The sequence below is a fragment of the Equus caballus genome, chromosome 1, assembly GCF_041296265.1.
Source record: "Equus caballus isolate H_3958 breed thoroughbred chromosome 1, TB-T2T, whole genome shotgun sequence".
In the NCBI taxonomy this organism is placed as follows: Eukaryota; Metazoa; Chordata; class Mammalia; order Perissodactyla; family Equidae; genus Equus; species Equus caballus.
This window is the reverse complement of record NC_091684.1, coordinates 51913262-51934646: the sequence shown is the minus strand read 5'-3', so window position 1 is coordinate 51934646 and position 21385 is coordinate 51913262. Positions and strand designations below refer to the sequence as shown.

Sequence of the window (21385 nt, the reverse complement as noted above, 5' to 3'; positions counted from 1 at the left end):
CTTCTATCTGTTCCCATTGGATCGTGATATTTTTGGCCCTATAGTGCAATTATTTATTCATCTCTCTCCTCTCATTAGACAACAAACTCCTTGAGGACAAGAATTGTTCTTTTCATTGTGTATCTGTGGGACTTAGTACCAGACCTAGAGCATAACGAGAACTGGATGACATATATTGAATAAATGAATAAATAATTTTCTTAGCTGTTGTAGATGCCTAGCAGTAGATACCTGGACAGAACCCTGACTTTGGGTAACTGCTATGAGTTTTTGATCATCACCAATGCTAATATCCAATAGTGTTCTTTGTGTACAGTTATTAAATATTTCTTGAAGTTTTTAGGCAGCAAAAGCAAAAGACATAGCAGTTTCCAGGTTTCTTGGTGGAGGTTTAGGCCAAGGAAAATATGCATCCCCTAAGGAGATTCTGGTTCCCATTACAATTCTTATGCCAGAGTGTCTGTGGTCTAATTGCACTGTCAAAATGACAGACTTGGGGAGTTCTTGGCTTGGTTGACTAAAAGAGAGTCCTCATTTCTTCAAATAAAGTGAGTGACACTCATACTTCATCCATTCAGATGGCTATGAATACAGGCATTTGCTGCCTTCATTTTCTGCTCTGTTGTATCATTACCCTAGCTCAATCTGGTTGTTTACTGCCTTTTCAACACATATGATCTGTGAACCACTGAATGAACTACAAAACATGTTACTTATAAAAACATATCAGGAAGATTTCTAGATTATGAAAAATCTCAGATCACGAATAATGGTTTACAGGGGCCAGCCTGATGGCATAGTAGTTAAGTTCACGTGCTCCACTTCAGTGGCCCAGGGTTTGTGGGTTCAGATGCCAGGTATGGACGTATATATGCTCAGCAGGTCATGCTGTGGTGGCCACATACAAAGTAGACGAAAATTGGCACAGATGTTAGCTCAGGGACAACCTTCCTCAGACACACACATATACATACACACGAAAAGAAAAATGATTTACTGAAAATGTGCCTCTATAATCTAAGAATAACATGAAATTTCTTCAAAAAGGTGAGTAGAAATAGCTAAAAACAATTGTTAAGTTCAAAAACAAAAGGCCAATTTTCTTTCAACAAAAAACCAAGAAAAGTATGATTTATGTTCTCTATTAATAATTAAAATCAATATTTAACAACTATTCTTAGAGGGGATTCATGTATTTTGTTCTAATCTTCTATCCACAATTAAGAAAGAAACTAGAACCAGCCCTGATGGCCTAGTGGTTAAAGTTCAGAGCTCTCACTGCTTTGGCGACCTGGGTTCATTTCCTGGTCTTGGAACCACAGCACCCGTCTGTCAGTTGCCATGCTGTGGCAGTGGCTCATGTAGAAGAACTAGAAGGACTTATAACTAGGATATAAAACCATGCACTAGGGCTTTGGGAGAAAAAAAAAAAAGGAAGATTGGCAACAGATGTTAGCTCAGGGTAAATCTTTCCCTGCAGAAAAAAAAAAAAGTACACACACACAACACAAAGAAAGAAAATAAATTCTGCCAGTGTTGTCTAAATTGAATGCTTGTTTGAGAATAAAGTTTGGAACCTTTATGTGGTTGTTGTGTGGCCTCTGTTTGGTCCTGGAGTAGTGAGATCAGCATAAATAATTACGTTAGTGGGGCAGGTTCCTGCCTCCTCCACGAAAGGCTGTTAATTGAAAAATAGATATTTGTACCAAGGGTTATCAGACACCTCTAAAATGCCATAAAATATTGTAGTATATTTTGTTAGGTTAATCCTTTAAAATTCCATAAGTGGTCTAATTGTTGAAGACCCAATATTCTTTCCTCAAGGATTTTTTTATAGCTCTAGTCAGCTTGGGGAAAATTACAAAAGACAATCGAAAACAGAGGAGCCGATCCCTGTCTACTTTCTCCATTTTGTCTTTCCATAAGCATAAATGTCACCTAAATATATCCTTACAACAGAGAAGAAGGGCATGATTCTGCAATTAACAAAGGGAAAAGGGAGTTCTTTATGAAATTTTTTCTTGATGATTCTAAATATCTCCTTAGGCTGCTGTTGAAGCCACTATCATTTTCCCAAAGTTTTACTGAATAGATGAGATAGGATTGTATTCCAAGTCGATAATTATTGCAACATGTCACATTATACGATGTAATTCTGAAAGGAAGACGTTTCCAGTGAAACTTTGTCAAGTGACACTTCATTTAAACTATAGCATGAGGAAATTGCAAAGAAGAAATTTTAAGGAAAGTCAAAAGCAAAAAGGGTTCCTTGTTTTCCTTCAGTTCACTTTTAAAGGCTGGCATTAGAACAAGCACCCAAATGGAGGGTGAGTAACGGTGACTGAGGTGTTTATGAAGTAAGCAGTTTATAAACTCCAGAACAACAATCCTCCGGAAGGGAGAATAGTTGGCACAACCCATCTTGTTCTTAATATCAGGAAAATTATAAAGATACATAAATATCCCCTTATTCACTATTTATTTCTGAACATGGCCACTCCTATCCCTTATACGTCTAGGCAATGTAGCTTCCTAAAATAGTTAAGAACCTAAGAAGCACTTTTTATGGCATCTTTAGACTCCTTAAGATGTTCTCTCATGCAGGATTCACTTCTAGCAATTACAGATATGTGCTTATATGTAAGGCTGTTCAAAAGTGTCTCCAGGTAGACCATTTATCGTAGAACTGCAATTGTATGCACTGTCACTGAATCACTTATGTCATATTAATTGGGGGGCTACTATGTCCTGCATTATACTGTATGCCATGGTAGAAAAACAGGACATGATCTTTGCCTTCAAGGAAATTAGAGTTGGGTTGTGTTGACTGTATCAATCCACAGGAAACTATTAGGAAACCATATAACACAGTGCATATTTATGTGCTTATTGGTGTGGTGAGAGTAGCCAATATTCAGCAGAAAGAGATCAATTGGAATAAAATAATAGAATGTGATTAAAGAGTTTGTCTAAACCCTTCCTTTGAGATGCAATGCAATTAACGAAGGTTTGCTTCATTGAGGAAGTGGGATTTGAATTAGGACTTAAACAATGAGCCAACTGAAAATAAATGTGAAATTAGATGAGATTTCACTGAATTAATTTATTTTACTTTTCCTGATTTTCTTTGTATGAAGACATACATACTCTATCCAATTGAGCTTTGTCAAATAATCCATAAATACATAAAGTATCCATGATTAACAATGCTTTTAATGCCAAAAGACAGCTTATTTTCTTAATCCACGGCTCCCTTTATGTAATTACTCTTTTTGCAAACTACTAGTTGGTTATATTAACACTTGAGTAATCTTGACAAGAAGTTGCTTTAAGCAGTTAAAGATCCAGATGCTGATCAGCATGCATTAAGTGATTCAGCTTAATTGGTTCCATCTAGATAAATTACTTACCTCAGTTCCTATCACAATTTCTTCCCTGGGAGAGTAGAAGAGAAACTCATACAGCTTGTAATGTTGAAATAAGCTGAAACATGAAATAAATGTACAAATCTGATAAATTTATTTCAGGACAAAAAGCAAATATGTAAGAGTACTTATTAAAGGAAAGTTGTTCATATTGACCAAACTAAAAATATCAAACACTAATATGGTGTTAGCCATCTCATTTGTTCCAAAATAAACTGTCCAGAAATGCTAAGAAAGTAAAAGTTTACTTTTTGAGATGTTGACAACATCACACAGTATCTAACATAATACCAAGTAAATTAATCTGTGATGAGTGGATAAGTTTGAGATAAGACAGTAATTATATTGCATCTTGACTTTTCCTGGCTTACAACCAAATAATGCACTGCCCATAAATAACACTAAACTTCACAGTATTTTTCATATTTTGCTCCAAACTGGAGTCAATTTCCTCTGGCACGAATGGCACTGAATTCTATAACATACTTCCATATCAATTACTTCTCACATTCTCAAACTGTTTGGAGATTAAATTAATCTCTGATAAAACCTGAAAAATGATGCAACATGAACTGAAATCCATTTAGAAGATGTCTGATTTTCTCGTAGGATATTTGATCACACATCAAAGAGAGGAATTAATTTAAGAAAGATAATTTCTTCAGTTCCTACTCTAAAGACCAGGTGGTCAGTGTATAAAAACTATAAAGAGACAGAGGATAGGAGTTCCCTGAAACAAATATTTCTAGTAAGTTTAAAGATCTCAGCAATATATTATTGAGAGAGAAAAATTTACTGAAGGGCTGACTTCTAATACCCTGTTTGTGATAATATTTGAATTTTTCTAATTCTCTTCCTGCTGGTTGGGAAAATTAATAAACTCATAATACAGCAAAATGCCCAAGAACAAAAAATTGTCTTAGTGGTTTCTCTTTCACACTGGTGCCTTTTGCTATTTAAGAAAATTGATTTTAATATAACTGAGAAATTAACATTTGCAAAATGTAGCTACAGAGCATGTATAATAATGGCTTCTCCTGAATGCTGTAATGGATCAAAGTTTCAATTCATTTGAAATCAGTGAAGAAATCCTCAGGCAGCTGGGTCTCCCTGAGTTATATTAGCAGTTGATCTCACTACTAACACAATCCATTAAAAAGTGATGGGTGTGCAGACCCAGTCATGGATTTTTTTTTTTTTTTTTTTTTGGAAAAGCAAAAACCCTTGTACATTCAAATTAGTCATCAACATTCAGAAAACTAACTTAGCTTTTGACATTACTTTGATTTGTTGGCTAGGAAATACATCAAGATTAGTGAAGTCTGATGATTCAATGAAGCAAAATAAATTCAAATTCCTCCTCCCTTGCATTGATTACCTAGAGAAAGCTTTAAGGTTAAAAATATTACACTGGCAATTACTTATTTTGAGTAGAAAAATTAAAGAGTGTAGCGCATTTTGGAAATAGCTTGGCTTCCTGTCAGTGAACTAGTGTAAAATTTTCCTTTCTCCATCTTGAAGTTAATTCATAAAGCTTCCTTCCTACAATTTTATAATCGTTCAGCCTTATTCTCTTCATCGCATATAGGAATTAGATTGTCCCATGCCAAAAGGGAAATCCATTTCTTACAATGAACATAAAATGCATTTCCTGGATGCAGTGGTCAAAGATGGAAGGCTGGGGCAAGGCCAGGACTAGGGTGAGAGGGACAAGGGGAGGGAGGCACCTAAGGACGCACTTACTCAGGGGCAGGTCAAGTTGCCTCCATTGCCTCAGTCTAGTCCCCACCTTGGAGGCGGTTCTCTAACTTTACCAAGGAGCTATCAGATGGCCTTCCATGGGAACAAAGTGACACTTCTGCTATGGGTATACATTTCCTCCCTCTTTCTTTAGACTTCCGGCTGACTCAAGCCCCTAGACTATTTTGTCATCCATCTTGTCTTAGTCCTAAATCAAAGGGAAAATACTCAGAATGAAAATGGGTCAAGACATCTGGCTCCATGACAGGAAGTGCCATACCCTGCTGTGCATGAATGGACAGTGCTGATTTTCTTACATTGAGTATCTGTGCACATGACCTTCACCTAATTCCCAGGGAATAGACAGAATACACAAGGACAGAAGTGTACTTGGACCAGATATATATAAATTACGTCTTGTATTAAAAAGCTACAACAGTATTTATATTTATATTTGTACATGTTATACAACATATACAAATGTAGATACTGCACAAGTAGATTAGTCAGTACTTACAGCAACGCTGGGGAGGAATTTTGGTATTTTTTTTCAAATCACACACACATGACAGAATATAAAATTGAGACTCCATTAACAGCATCAAATGAGATTTCACTTTTATTGCCAGTTAAGTTTCATGTGCTATGGGTCATCTTCTAAAAAATTCTCTTCCTAAATTGACAAGGGCTTTCAGTAGTTGAGTAAATTTAGTATCCAGTTAAATTGAAACATGCTTGTACTTTTGATAATTGAGTTAGCTTCCTATTTACACAATTTCTTGATAGTCATTAAAATGGAAAGTATATGATTTAACTGCCATTAAACCTACATTTGTGGACCTATGAGGCATTCTGAACAGGTGTTGTAGAAAAGTACATTTCTCTTTACACAATTTCAGTATCGATTCCAGATATGCTACTGATATTTTATTTTTTTGTAACAAGTACATTTAAAATGTATAATTTCTTTGGAATCACAATATAAAGATTTAAGAGCATCAGAAATAGTTCTGATTTACTTTATGTGACTAATCTCAATTTTTTTTTTTTTTGAGAAGTAACACTAGGGATTTTTGGCAGGTGAACTTATGCTGGTTAGGATCTAATGGTGACTAACACTGATACCCACTCCTAACTTAACCATGTTCTGAAATAAAATGTCAAGAAATACATTGATGAACATATGTCCAGAGAGATGAGATGAAAGAGAAAAAGAGTTGCCATCTTTCACCATCTAGAAGGTGTCATGGCGGCGCCTGCCATGGTTTTTGGGACTATAGTTAACTATCAGAACCAGTGCCCATTATAAACCTCCTGGGCTTAGAGCTCAGCTGAAAAATGTGTTCTGCAAGAGAGACCTGGCAGGTTCAAATACATAGAGAGAGAAGGGAAAGAAGGATGCTATACAAACCTGCAGAGAATTCCCCTCGCCCAGTGATTCCCAAACCCCGATGGGCAGAAAGACCTTGGGGAACAGGTTCTCCTCCAGCTCTGGATTTCCACTCCCTCCCCCCACCCCCATAAGGACTGTGCTTTACTCTAATTGATTATGAAGACTACTGCGGCTTTCGGTGAGAGACACACATTAGGAGGTATGTTTTTATATTAAGAAATCATATTATACCAAATGCTATATAAAAAAACATTATATCATGTACCATTATTAATTCATGCCAGAAACCAGCACATAAACCTTATCATATTAAACACATTAATATTTAAAAAGCTTCCAGACTACAACCAGGATCCTTGCCAAACAAATCACGAGCATGTCTAGGACATCATGCAGCACCTTTTATTTTGGAATTTTAAAATTTAAAGTTGGAAAACACTGCAGCATTTAGTATTAGAGGAAAAAAGATATTCTGCAGAAGCTTTTAGTTACGCAAAAGAAAGACTTTTTTACCCACTCTTGTTTAAATATTTGCAAACTCTCAAAGTGTCCTTTGGGAGAGATGCATGACTCCAATGCAGACCTTGTGACAGATTATATAAAAAGACAGATTTCTCAGTTCACCGATGAAGAATCACTGTAATAAAAAATACTTTCCCTCCATCCACCACCATTTTCTAAGCAGAAAGAAAAACTTAATGAGTTTAATTGGTCAATACTACAAAATATTTCAGGCACATAATAAATTTGAGGAAATATGTACATAAATCTCTTTAATTTCTGATACAAAGCATTTAAAGTAAATGTTTAAACAGAAGTGAATGTTTCTCTTTAAAATGTAAAATTTTGATGTGAAGGCCAACAACCTAAATATAGAGTCTATTGTAATCAAGTCTTGATTAATCTGAAAGAATTATTTTATTAATAAAATGGTATTAATTAGAGATTCAGAGGAAAATGAAATTCTTAGGTAATTTATTATAATTCTAGATGAAATTATACTTACCAAACACAAACCTTCTTTTAAGAATGCAAGGTTAGCCAAAACATTTAATGTCCTGACTTTTACTTATTGGATGGAAGATTTAAATATTAATTAATTACGGGTTGGGTTTATTACTGCATAAATTCTGTAAATGTCTAACTTTGCAAAAAACTGAATTAATTTCTATTTAATAGACATTTTCTAGAAGGTATGAAATGAAAAATAAATGCTACTGAAAAAAAGTCCATACCTGACTTTTAAGTAATCAATGATAGCATTGGCTTGCTTTACATCAAAGATATTCCATGCTTCATTTTTTTGTGAATGGGATGGTCCTATTTCAGCCATAACTTCTCCAAGCCATTTTAAGCTGTCTTCTAATGACATACGCAGTGCTGAAATAGAATCCAGAGAAGTCATAAGCATTATTTTGATAGATGTTTTGGAAACAAAATAATAATAATCCAAGATGTGTAAAAATTTACTTTTTTAATATTTCTGAGGACAAATGGTAAAACTATTGTTTATTTATGATAAATTAATAATTACACTTTGTGTAAAAGAATAGTAGCTGACACATCCAACAACAGAAAATTACTGTAATGCTACACAATTGTCTAAAGAGTTTTCCATTTTAAGATGCAAAAGCAAATTCAAAATCTATTTAAAGATTTCTTTAAAATGGAAAAGAATAAATTTTTTTTTCAATCTTAGAATAAGAACATACATAGAAATGACAAAAAAGTTGGTTGGATTAGCTGATGTGGAAGGCCTGCTTGGTAGATTCAGTGACTGTAGACAGCAGAGCTGAACTCAGAGCTCAAAATGCAAATGAACAGAGTCGACCCACACTTGGCTTTAGCTGATTGTTACCATGTGGGAATTTGGGCCTGCAGATTTTCAGTAAATGCCAGAAATATGGATTTTTATGTAAAACATCAAGATATTTTTTTCTTTTCCAAGCTACAGACTTATAGCTTATGTAAGCTGTTTCTCCAATGTATGCCTGGTGATGGTGGTGAGAGCCAGATGACAGTGCAAAAACAGTGACACTGACACCACTTTGCCACCATTACCAAAAATGAACAAGTTCGATGATTGTGATCTATTCTTTGGCAACTAGAAACAAACAACAAAGCAACACCATCTTCTATGGCATTTGTCCAGATGGAAAAAAAGTAGATAAATGCCTAGATTTAACTTTTATAGTGTCTATAATACAAATATTAATTTCCATCTTCTTTTCATGTTTGGTTATATTATGCTCTTTTTTACTTGTGGCAGGCAAATATTGTTGATAATACACACACACACATCGCTTCCAATGCCCTGAGGATGAATCTGGGTAACTGGAGTGTCCATAGTGTCCTTTATCTGCTGACAAGTGATGGTGTATAGACATAAAGCTGGAGAGCCTGGACGTGGAGAGTTGAATGGCTCTAGCAAAAAAATGAAGTTGGACTGGCTGCCTGGGGGAAGCGAATGTCAGCTGGGGGCCTGGATGAAGGCTTTGGGGAGAATTATGCTGTTCAATGTGAACGCCACCCTCCCAATCCCAACCAAACCTGTCTGTCTCTCAGGAAACCATCAGTAAACTTTCCACTTCTTGCTAATGGAGTGGATTTTTCAAGGAGGTAAGAGGGGAGAATGCAGAGGAGTTAGGAGAACGTAGGCTGATTGTTGGACCCAGCCACTTCCCGAGTACACAGATCCTCTTTCTTTCTGGGATGTAAGTGCTATAACCCCAAATTACTAACAAAATGACAGTAGAGTAAAATTTTAGGAAGACGCTATACACACTTACTTGTACTTTGTTTAGTCTAGATTCTTTTCTACTTGTAGGAATTAGAAAAAAGCAAAAACCTATATAACAATCAAAATCTGGTTTAATGAATGACAATTGGCCCAGTTCTTACGGCCTCCCCACAGATCATCTTTCACGTATGTCAGACACATAGATTATTGCTGGATAACTAGGCTTTCCTATATCATTCTAAGTGGAGCTCAATTATTACTGTATATTTCTTTTTCCATGATAAACTTCTTTTGGAAATGGTGGGAGTAACTTCAGAAATGAAAAATAATTGGATAAAAGCAATTTAGAAATGAATGGATTAAAAGCCTGAATCATTTTATTAATAAAATGGTATTAATTAGAGACAGAGAAAAAAGAAACTCTTAGATAATTGATTATAATTCTAGATATAATTATACTTATCAGGCACAAAAATACATTTATATGACTATTTCCTTATGTTGAAATATTACTGACTCTTTAAAACTGTTTTTCTATGTCTAATGTCTTTCTATAGATAATGGCTTAAAAAATTAGGAAAGTTATCATTTTACTTATCTGACTGAAATATTTGCTCTTTTAAAAATCACATTTAGTGATGTGATTAAAACATGAAAGATTAAACCATTTAAATAGTAAGGGCTGTTAGAAATAAAATTTATCTTTGAAATTTTAGGGTAATAAAAAAGAACACACTAGACTTATAATTAGTTGGAAGACTTCAGCTCGTACCTCATAACTGCCGCTTACTAGCTAGGTGATCTAAGCTTGATTTTCCTTAACTGTAAGTGAGAATAATACCAATTTTCAAAATTATAGTGCTGTGGTAAGGATCACATTAGAAATGCAGGTGAAACTCCTGCTAAACTGAAAAAAATACACATACTAGCGTATTACACATGAATAGTGCTTTCTAGAACTCAACCCAAAGCCAGGCACATTTCATGCAGTAGTCAGGAGGATGGGCTGTTACTCACTGGGGTTGACCTTTGTGACCTTAAGGAGTTATTTAACCTCTCTGAATCTCATTTATTTTTCTCATATTTAAAATGGGGATAAAAATAGAAGTATCTCACAAGGTTGTGTGTGAATTAAATCAGACGGTATTTGGAAAGCAAATGGCACTATGACTGGCACAAGTTAATCCTACACAAATGGTACCTATTATTATTATTATCATTCCTGTTTGGGGGAAAACAATTCAATTTCATAGAACTAAAAACTATACTATGGTTATTTACTAACATTCACGTTATATACAGGGAAATCAATCTAGGCCCATGGACCTGGATGGAGGCCCAATACCCAGTCTATTCAATACTTGAAAGCTGGTCCTTGGTCAGTCCCTGGAAATATTAGACCCTCAAATGTATATTGTTAAGATAACTATACAAATCCTATGTTCCATAATCTTTTGGTTGATCCAATTTGATCTGAGGTGGGTTGTCTGCAGAATGCCTTGTACATAAGGCCGCATAAGTTTGAGACAAGAAACAGGCCAGAAATCGGGTCAGTGTAAAATGCAGTTCCCACACTAGGATTTTATTTATAATGGCTGACCACAAGACAGCTCACAGCTCCAACTGCTCTTCGGTGCTTTTTCTATTGAGCTGTTGCTGGCTGGGAGAGCTCAGGACTCTACCTCTTAGTTTAAACATCAACACGAGCTTACCTCCTTCCCTGGCACCCTTGGCTAAGATTGCGTCCTTTCCTGAGGATAACTATAACCTTGTTAGGTTTAGAGGTTTAAGGGGACGTTTTTTTCCTGCCAACAGGAAAAACTAGATCCCTTGCATTTTTTCTGGTTAGGTTTTACATACGTACTCTCACTTTCTCTTGGTTTAGGAGTAGTTGGATGGATCCTACTCAAGTGTTAAAAATTCATTTTTGAACTGATATCAACAATGTAAAGTTTCACGTAAATGAAATATTCTTGAGTCATTATAAGTTATGCAAAGTTTAAAATGGAAATATCATGTCAAATTTGGAATGTGAGATTCATGAACATTTTTTTACTTCATTCTGTTTCTAGTTTGTGAAGACAGCTCACAGGTTGTGAAGCTTGGGACTGTTCATGTCATATATTCTTTTTTACAATTTAATGTTTTGCATAGGTGATATGTTCACCTAGTTCAAAAAATATACGTGAAGATATATTGTGAAAAGACTTCCTCCAACCCCTGTTGCCCACATGCCCAATCCCCACACCTTTCCCTACAGAAAATTTAAGATTAGCTTTTCCTGAATATTCCTAGCATTTTCTGTTTATATATAACAAATAAGATACATAAATTCTCATTTTTGTCTTTTACAAACAAAAGCAAACAATTCTGCACCTTGCTTTATTCAATAACAATATACAGTTCCCCATACAATATGTAGAAAGCTTCCTCATTCTTTCCTTTTTACAGCTGCATAGCATTCCATTTTAGGGATAGACTAATCCCTACTGATAAACTTTTAATTTCGGAGTAGTTTTAGATTTACAGAAAAGTTGTAACAACACTACAGAGAGTTCCCATATACCCCATACACAGTTTCCTCTATGAACTTTGCTGTGGTGCATTTGGCACAACTAATGCACAAATATCGGTACTTTATTATTATCTAAGTTCATACTTTCATTGGATTTCTTCAGTCTTTATGACAGTCTTTTTTCTGTCCCCAAATCCCATCCAGGATACCACATTACATTTAGTCGTCATGCTTTCTTAGACTGTGACAGTTTCTTGCCATTCCTTGTTTTTGATGGCCTTGACAGTTTTAAGAAGCACTAGTCAGAGAGTTTGTGGTATGTCCTTCAAGTTGAGTTTTTCTGATATTTTTGTCATGATTAGACAGGGATTAAGGGTTTGGGGAGGACCACAGTGCCATTCTCAACATGTTCTATCAAGTGGACATGCTATTTAACACGGCTTATCACTAACAGTGTTGGCCTTAATCATGGGCTGAGGTAGTCTTGGTCAGGTTACTCCACTGTAGAGTTAGTTTTTCCTCCTTTCCATACTGCCCTCTTTGGAAGAAAGTCACTACGTGCAGCCCACACTTAAGTGGTTGGGAGTGTGGGTTTAACTTCTTGAGGGTGAAGTGTCTATATAAATTATTGGAAATTCTGTATGGGAGATTTGTCTATTTTACCCCAGTTAATTATTTATCCAATCATGAATTTATATCAGTATGGATTCATGGATGTTAATTTTATACTTTGAATTACAATTCAATACTCTGTTTTTTTGTTCAAATTGTTCCAACTTTGGACATTGGGAGCTTTTTAAGTTGGCTTCTCTATTCCTTTGACACACCCTCATCATTTTGATTTTTGAGCACTTACTTTGGCCACTATAAGGTGCCCCTGGCTCATCTTTCATGTCCCCTGCTCCACGTCTGCAATCAGCCATTTCTCTAAGGAGCCCTGGCTTTGTAAATTTGAGAATGAAATTATAAACCAAGACCTGGGTCCTGGGTATGCTCATTGCTACTGGGATGTCATTACTTCCAGGCCCTCTCAGTGGACAGAACTAAGAAATATATGTGTGTACAGTTAACTAGACAACTATTCATCTGTATCTATATTAAGTTAAACATGAGTTCACACTGGTGTCTCCAGTTGACGTTTCTAATCTTTTGCTTTTACAAACGTTTCTGCAACGAGTAACTTTACATATGTCAGGTTACATGTGTGCAAGTGAATATGGAGGATAAATTCCCAAAAGTGGAACTGCTGGGTCAAAGGGACAACCCATTTGTAAATTTGATAGATAGCTACTAATCTACACTCCACAGGGGTTTTTTAAACGTATACTTCCATTAGCAATAGAGGAGAGCAACTGTTTTCTTACAGCTTTGACAGCTGAGAATGCTGCCATGATTTTACAGTTCTGTCAATCTGATATGTGACAAATGGCATTTCTGTGTAGTTTTAATTAGCATTTTCTTATTATCTTTAAGGCTGAACTTTTCATTTGTAATTTATTTAGTCATATCCATATGCAATAATCTCTCCAGTTTCTTATTCTTTTTTAGATTTTTCTTTCAGTATTTTTTCTTTGCAGACTTTTGACTTTTAAAAATCAAATTTAACTATCCTTTTCTTTATGGCTTCAGAATTTTGAGGCATAATTATAAAGGTCTTCCCCATCCAACGTTGTAAAGAAATTAACCCATGTTTTCCTCTAACATTTTTATAGTTCTATTTATTTGACATTTAAGTATTTGATCCATTTGGAATGTATTCTGGTTTAAAGACAGGGAGCTCTGGATCCAGTTTTATTTTATTTTTTTTTCTCGATGGATACCCAGGTGTCCCAATATTATTTATTGAATAGTACATCTTTTCACCACAGGTTTGAGATGTCATTATATCAAGTACTGAATTCCGATGCTTGGGTGTACTTCTAAACCTGTTCTATTCCTTTGGTCCATCTATTTAGTCATTCACCATCGTGTTCAAATATTAGAGATTTTATAACACCATTACTAATATTATAATAACAAAATATGTTATAGCTTATTACACTTCTTAAAGAAAGTTTTTCTGGCTATTCGTATTTGTTTATTTTCCCTATTTTCGTTAGAATCACCTTGCTTAGTAACCCACCCCAAGCAAAAACATCCACAAAAACTGTTGGTATTTTCAATGGAACATTAATATTGACAATTAACATGATGAGATTTAGAATCTTTATCGTGTTGAGTCTTTCACAGAAAGTTGTAAGTTTTTTCCAAATGTTTAAAACTTCCTTTGTGACCTTTACAACTGCTTTGAGGTTTTCTTCATATAGGACTTGCACATCTCTTTTCTAAGTTTATTCCTAGGTAGTTTCTCTTTCTTGTTAAAATTATATATTTTTTCTTTCACTAAATCTGCTCTTTCTTTTTGTAAGTAAATATTTAAAAAATTATCGTCCAGTGGAATTGACTTTTCTTTTGGTCTATAGTTCTATGAATTTGAACCCTTGTGTAGATCATGTAACCAACACCACCACAATTAGGATACAGAATAGTTACATCACCTCCAAAAACTCCCCCAGGCTATCCTTTCATGTCCTCTCTGCACCCCAGCCTCCGGCAACCATTGACTTGTTCTCCATCTCTCTAGTGGCATCTTTTTAGAATGTCCTATAAGTGTAATCGTACAGTACACAATCTTAAAACTGACTTCTTTAACTCAGTATGATGCTATTGAGATTTATCCAAATTGTTGTGTGTATCATGGTTTATTCATTTTTATTACTAAGTAGTGTTCCATTTACGTTCATGGCGTGGATATACCATGGTTGTTTATCTGTTGCCCTATTGACAGACATTTGGATTGTTTTCAGCACTTATGAATAGAGCTGCTACAAAACATTCATGAACAGGTTTTTGTGTGAACATATGTTTTCCTTTCTTTAGAGTAATTCCTAGAAGTGGGACTGATAGGTCATATAATTTTATAAGAAACTGCCAACCATTTTCCAGAGTGGCTGTGCCATTTTGCCTTTTCATAAGCGAAGTATAAGAGTCCTAGCTGCTCTCTATCTTTGTCAACGCTGGTATTATCAGTATTTTCTACTTTAGTCATTCAATAGGTGTGTAGTGGTATCGTAGTGGTTTTAGCTTACATTTCTCTAATGGCGAACGATGGTGAAGGCCTTTTCATGTGTTTATTTGCCATCTTTATATCGTCTTTCGTGAAGTGTCTGTTCAAATTATTTGCTAATTTTTTAAAAAAAGATAGACTTTATTTTAGAATAGATTTATAATTATAGAAAAATTACAAAAATAGTACCTAGGTTCTTGCATACCTTATTTTCTCTTATTTTTAACATCTTACATTATAATGTACATATATTACAACCAGTAAACCAATATTTATATATTATAACTAACTGAAGTCCATATTTTATTAGATTTACTTAGTTTTTACTTGCTGTCCTTTTCTGTTCCAGGATCCCCTCCAGGATACCATATTACATTTAGTAGCCATGTCTCTTGAGGTTCTCCTAGTTTCTCAGATTTCTTGTTTTTGATAACCTTGTCAGTTTGAGGAGTACTGGTCAGACATTTTGTACATTGTTCCTCAATTTGAGTTCGTCTTCTGTTTTCCTCATGGTTAGACAGGAGTTACAGGTTTTGATGCTTTTGTGCATTTTTAATAGGATTATTTGTTTTATTATTATTGAGTTCTTTATATATTATAAAGTCTTTTGTCAGATATGTGATTTGCAAATATTTTTCCCTATCTGTAGCTTGTCTTTTCATTCTTTTAACAATGACTTTCACAAAACAAAAGTTTAAGAATTTAATGAAGACCAATTTATCAATTTTTTTCTTTTACAGATCATGTTTTGAGGATCATGTCTAAGAACTTCTCAGAAAACTCCATGTCATGAAGATTTTCTCCTATGTTTTCTTCTAAAAGATTTATAGTTTTATATTTTGAATTTATATCTATGATATAATCAGTTAATTGTATCAAATGAAAAGTTTAAGTTGAGGTATATTTTTTTTAATGTAGAGGAGGAGCTGTTTCAGCATTTGTTGAAAAGTCTACCCTGTTCCACTGAATTGCTTTCACGTATTTATTTAAAAAATTCAGATGACCATTTTTGTGTGAGTCTATTTCTGAATTCTATCTTTATTCCGTTGATCTAAATGTTTATCCCTTCACCAATTCCACATTGACTTTATTAGTGTAACTTTATAGTAAGTCTTAAAATTATGTGGGATCATTTATGCTATTTTATTCCTATTTTTCAAAGTTGTTTTACCTACTGTAGGTCCTTAGCCTTTCCATAAAAATTTTAAAATCAGCTTGGGTATGTCTAGAAAAAAATCCTGCTGGGGTTTGGATTGAGACTGAATTAAATCTACAGATCAATTCAGGAAGAACTGACATCTTCATGTGGAGATTTCTAATCCAAGAACACTATTTCAATTTATTTAGGTTTTATTTCTTTTATCATAATTTTGTAGTTTTCAGCATATAGATTTTGTTTTTGTTTGTTTTTTTTTTTTTTGAGGAAGATTAGCCCTGAGCCAACATCTGCTGCCAATCCTCTTCTGTTTGCTAAGGAAGACTGGCCCTGAGCTAACATCCATGCCCATCTTCCTCTACTTTATACGTAGGATGCCTACCACAGCATGGCTTTTGCCAAGTGATACCACGTTCGCACCCCGGATCCAAAACAGTGAACCCTGAGCTGCCGAAGCGGAACATGCGCACTTAACTGCTGGGCCACTGGGCCAGCCCCAATTTTGTATTTTTTTGTTAGATTTATGCTTAAGTACTTCTTTCTGTTATTTTTTTAGCTATTATAAACATTATTTGTTAAAATTTTGATATCCATTGCATATTGTTAGTATACTGAAATACAACTGACTTTTGTTTTGACCTTATTCCTGCAACCTTGCTAAACTCATTAGTTCTAAGATTTTTTTTTGATTCTGAGTAATTTTTTTATAGAAACAATCATTTTACCTGAGAACAGGGACTGTTTTATTTCCTCCTTTCTCATCTGCATGTGTTTTATTTCTTTTTCTTACCATATCGCACTTACTGCTAAGACTTCCAGTCCCTTGCTGAATAGGAGAGTTGAGAGCAGACATTCTTGCCTTGACTCTGATCTTATGGGGAAAGCATTTGGTTTTTCACCACTAAGTATGATGATAGCTTTAGGTTTTTTATAGCTGTCTTTTATGAGGTTGAGGAATATCACTTCTTTTCTTAGTTTTCTGACAGTTTCTTTTTTTAAAAAAAATAATGAATGGATGTTGTATTTAGTCAAACGCTTTCTTTGCATCTATTTATATGATCATGTGGGTTTTTTTCTTTAGACTATTTACACTGATGAGATTTCCAAATAGTGAAGCAGTATTGAATTTCTGGGATAAATCCCAACTAGTCGTGTGCATTATTTTTCTAATATATTGCTTGATTCATTTTGGTAATATTTTGTTGAGAATTTTTAAATTTATGTTCCTGAGGGATATTGGTCTGTAGTCCTCCTCTGGCCCCTCCACTTCCTCCTTCCTCTTTCTCTCTTTCATTGTCTTTGTTGGGTTTTGGTATGAAGATAATTCTAGCCTCAAAAATGAGTTAAGGAGAGTTCTTTTCTCTACTATTTCTGGAAGAGATTATGCATAATTGGTGGTATTTCTTCATGAAATGTTTGATAGAATTTTCCAGTGAAAACATCTGGGCCTGCAGATTTTTTCCCCCAGATTTTAGCAACAAATTCAACTTCTTTTTTTTTTAAGTTTATTTTTTTTGTCCTTTTTTTTTTCCTTAGGAAGACTAGCCCTGAGCTAACATCTGCAGCCAATCCTCCTCTTTTTGCTGAGGAAGACTGGCCCTCAGCTCATATTCGTGCCCATCTTCCTCTACTTTATATATGGGACGCCTACCACAGCATGCCAAGCAGTGCCAAGTCCGCACGTGGGATCTGAACCGGCAGACCCCAGGCCACTGAAGTAAAACGTGCGAACTTAACCACTGCGCCACCAGGCCGGCCCTGTTAACTTCTTAAATAGTTATAGGACTATCAGGTTATCTGTTTCATCTTGGGTGAGTTTTGTTAGTTTGTAGTTTTTGAGGAATTGGTCCCTTTCCTTTTTCTTTTCTAATTTATGTACATAAGCGGTATTCTCTTACTATCCTGTTAAAAATCTGCAGGGTCTGCAGTAATATCTCATTTTTTTACCTGATAATGATCATCTTTGCCTTCTATCTTTTTTCCTTCATCAGTTTTGCTTCATGTTTCTCAAGTTTATTGACCTTTTCAAAGATCCAGATTTTGGTTTAATTGATTTTCTCTATTGGCTTTATGTTTTCAACTTTATTGATTTCTGTTCTTTATTATTTCTTTTCTGCTTGATTGATGCTTTTTATTTTACTGGATTCCTAAGGTTTAAACTTACATTATTAATTTTAGACTTTTTTCTTTTCTAATACAAGCATTTAATGAAATAAACTTCCCTCTTATCATTGGCTCAGCTGCACCACACAAATTTTCACGTGTTTTATTTTCATTTTCATTTACCAAAAATCTTTTCTAATATCTATTGAGACTTTCTTTGACCCATGGACTATTTAGAATTGTGTTTTTAATATCCAAGTGTTCAGAGATTTTCCTGACATATCTCTGATATTAATTTCTTGTTTAATTCCATTGTGGCTAGAGAACATATTTGTATGACTTCAATTATTTTAAATTCAGGTTGTTGTATGACCCAGGATAGATCCACCTTGGTGAATGTTCCATGTAAACTTGAAAAGAATGACTATTCTGCTGTTTGGGGATGAACTGTTCTGTAAATGTCAATTAGATCCAGTTGGTTGGTAATGTTTTCCTTTTTGTTTACCTTGTTTGTGGTCCAGTCAGCTTCTTGAATTTATAGGTTTAATCTTTTGCCAAATTTGGGAGGTTTTCAGCCATTATTTCTTCAAATGTTTGTTCAGCACTCTACTCTTTCTCCTGTCCTTTTGGGACTCTGAAGAGATGTATATTAGAACTTTGGTTGTCCCGCAGGTCCCTGAGGTTTTGTTCATTTGTTTGCCAGTCCTTTTTTCTCTATATTGTTCAGATTGGATAATTTCTATTGCTCTGTCTTCAAGTTCACTGATTTTTCCATTGTTTCCTCTCCATTCTGCTATTAATTCCATCCAGTGAGATTTTAATTTTGGTTATTGTATTTTGTGGTCCTAAAATTCCCATTTGTTTCTTCTCTATACACTTCATTTCATTCCTGATTCTTTATATTTTAATATGTGTTTCAAGAATATTTGTAACTGTTCATTTAAGCACTTTTATAATAGATGTTTTGAAGTCTCACATATAATCTCAATACCCATTTTATCTTATTGTTGGTATCTATTTATTATTTTCCATGCAAGTTGAGATTTGCATAGTTCTTTGTTTGCTGAGTAATTTTGGCAATGATGTTGAAAGAATATATTTCAAGATATGTAGTACTCAGAGATTCCATAAATATTTATGTCATGAGGGGGAAAAAAACCAGCCAAAGTCTGTCTTTTTGATGATTTACTAAGAATTCTTTTTTTGGAAGGTTGTAGTTTAACAATTGAAATTCAAATAATATTATATTACTTATTAGGCATCTTAATAATAAAATATGCATCTTTAATGAAGTACTGGAAAAGACTGAATTCTCAAGACTAGCTACCTGAGACTTCGGTTTTTGTTTTAGCTTTATACCATGTTTTCCATGTGCAGGATAATTTGAAATCAGTCAGTTAACATCATACCAGTTTTTCATTCTAAAGTATAATTATTTTTTCTTCTATTGGTACAGCTATTTATCTTTAACGTGGCACTACGTACCTAAGTAAAAGATGAAATTCTCCCACTTACAGAGAAGAAAATAATGATTTCTTCTCCTCACATACAAGAACTACCAATTCTTCCCTTGTAAAGGGCAACTAGGAGCAGGAAGGGTGCCTAGGGCATGAGTGGCTCCTCTAGGTTTTGCTAACTCACTTAAAATTTCCCCTGCATCTGTGTAGTTAGAAATTGATACGCAGAACAGAATAGATTTTGTGTGACCACAAGGTACCCACAAAATTTGCTAGGATGATGGTAACAATTCTTTAGGAGGAGCAAGGTTTCTATCTGCCCAATTAAAAGAAAAAGAAGAAAATAAACTAAAAACAAGCAAACAACCAAAAAGAAAAGAAAGAAGTTGCCTTCTAATGGACACAATCACGTCTTTCCATTGAGACACAAACACCTTTACCAGGTAGTGTGCTTGTGGCCTTTTGGTTCTACAGTCTGAGATTCAAGTTCAGCTCTGCCAGTTACCAGCTGTGCAACCTTGCTCTCTGGACTGCTTGCTCAAGTCTGAGATAGTGGTCCTAACACTTCCCTGCAGGAGCTTCTCTGAGGTTCAAGAATGTACGTTAAAGATTAGAACCAAACATAGTGCCTAGCACACCGAGTTAATAAATAAGTAGATTTCCTTCTTTTCCTTCTTCCAAGAAGCAATTCTACTTAGTCTCAAACAAAAGTCAGTACATTTAAAATTGCTCCAAGGGGAGCCGGCTCCGTGGCCAAGTGGTTAAGTTCGCCCGCTCCACTGCAGCGGCCCAGGGTTCAGATCCTGGGCGCGGACATGGCACCGCTCGTCAGGTCACGTTGAGGCAGTGTCCCACATGCCACAACTAGACGGACCTGCAACTAAGATATACAACTGTGTACAGGGGGTTTTGGGAAATAAAGCAGAAGAAAAAAAAAAGATTGGCAACAGTTGTTAGCCCAGGTGCAAATCCTTAAAAAAAAAAAAAGGAAGCTTGGCAACAGTTGTTAGCCCAGGTGCCAATCTTAAAAAAATAAATAAATAAATAAATAAAATTGCTCCAAGGAAGAATTTCCAAATTTCCTGTAGTAAGTCATTTCAATGTGGTCTAAGAAAAAAATCACAAAATCTAAGTGTATGTAAGTGAAGTCTATTTAATGGGGTTTTGATATTGACCAAAGTACCTCCTGTTATCAGTCATTCTGAGATATCCCAGTAATACTTACAGGTAAGATGAGATGAAACAGCTCAAACAATAAAAAAATACCTAAATAAATCTGAACTTTCTACTTGACATTTTTGGGATGGATAGCACTGATAAGATTTTAAAATGAAATTAACATATCTTTGGCAAATTAATTATTAAGAGAACTTTGCCCTTGTTAAGTACTATTTTAAGTTTTACAATTTAATATATAAACTACATCTTTGCTACACCCAGGAAGAAAACATAATTTTCACTGAAGGAATTACAATAAAATTAGGAAATTTTGCTTAAAACATTAATTTAGATGGTGGACTAAATTTTCTTTTCTTAAAAAGAGAGAAAAATACTGTACTTACTTCTAAGATTATGAAGTAACATATCTAGTAAAGTCATAAATTTTGAATATTGAATAATAGAAAAGTCCATTCCTCTAGCCCACAAAAATCCAGATACATAATAATCTAGTAGGATGGCTTCCTTTAAACAGGTTTGAAGATTTTTGAAATTCAAAAACTTTTCCAGTTTTCTGTAACAAAAAGAAAAA

At 34.7% G+C, this 21385-nt stretch overlaps 1 protein-coding gene across 1 annotated transcript in view; it reads right to left on the bottom strand.

Annotated features, from left to right (window-relative positions):
- Positions 1-21385, bottom strand: part of CABCOCO1 (ciliary associated calcium binding coiled-coil 1) — a 120232-nt gene that overhangs the window by 83299 nt on the left and 15548 nt on the right. Inside the window, exons 3-5 of the mRNA XM_023643726.2 lie at positions 21198-21367; positions 7794-7938; positions 3411-3483 (exon numbers count right to left, since the gene is read on the bottom strand). Coding sequence (XP_023499494.1) covers positions 3411-3483; positions 7794-7938; positions 21198-21367 — 388 coding nt within the window. The remainder of the gene's footprint in view (positions 1-3410; positions 3484-7793; positions 7939-21197; positions 21368-21385) is intronic.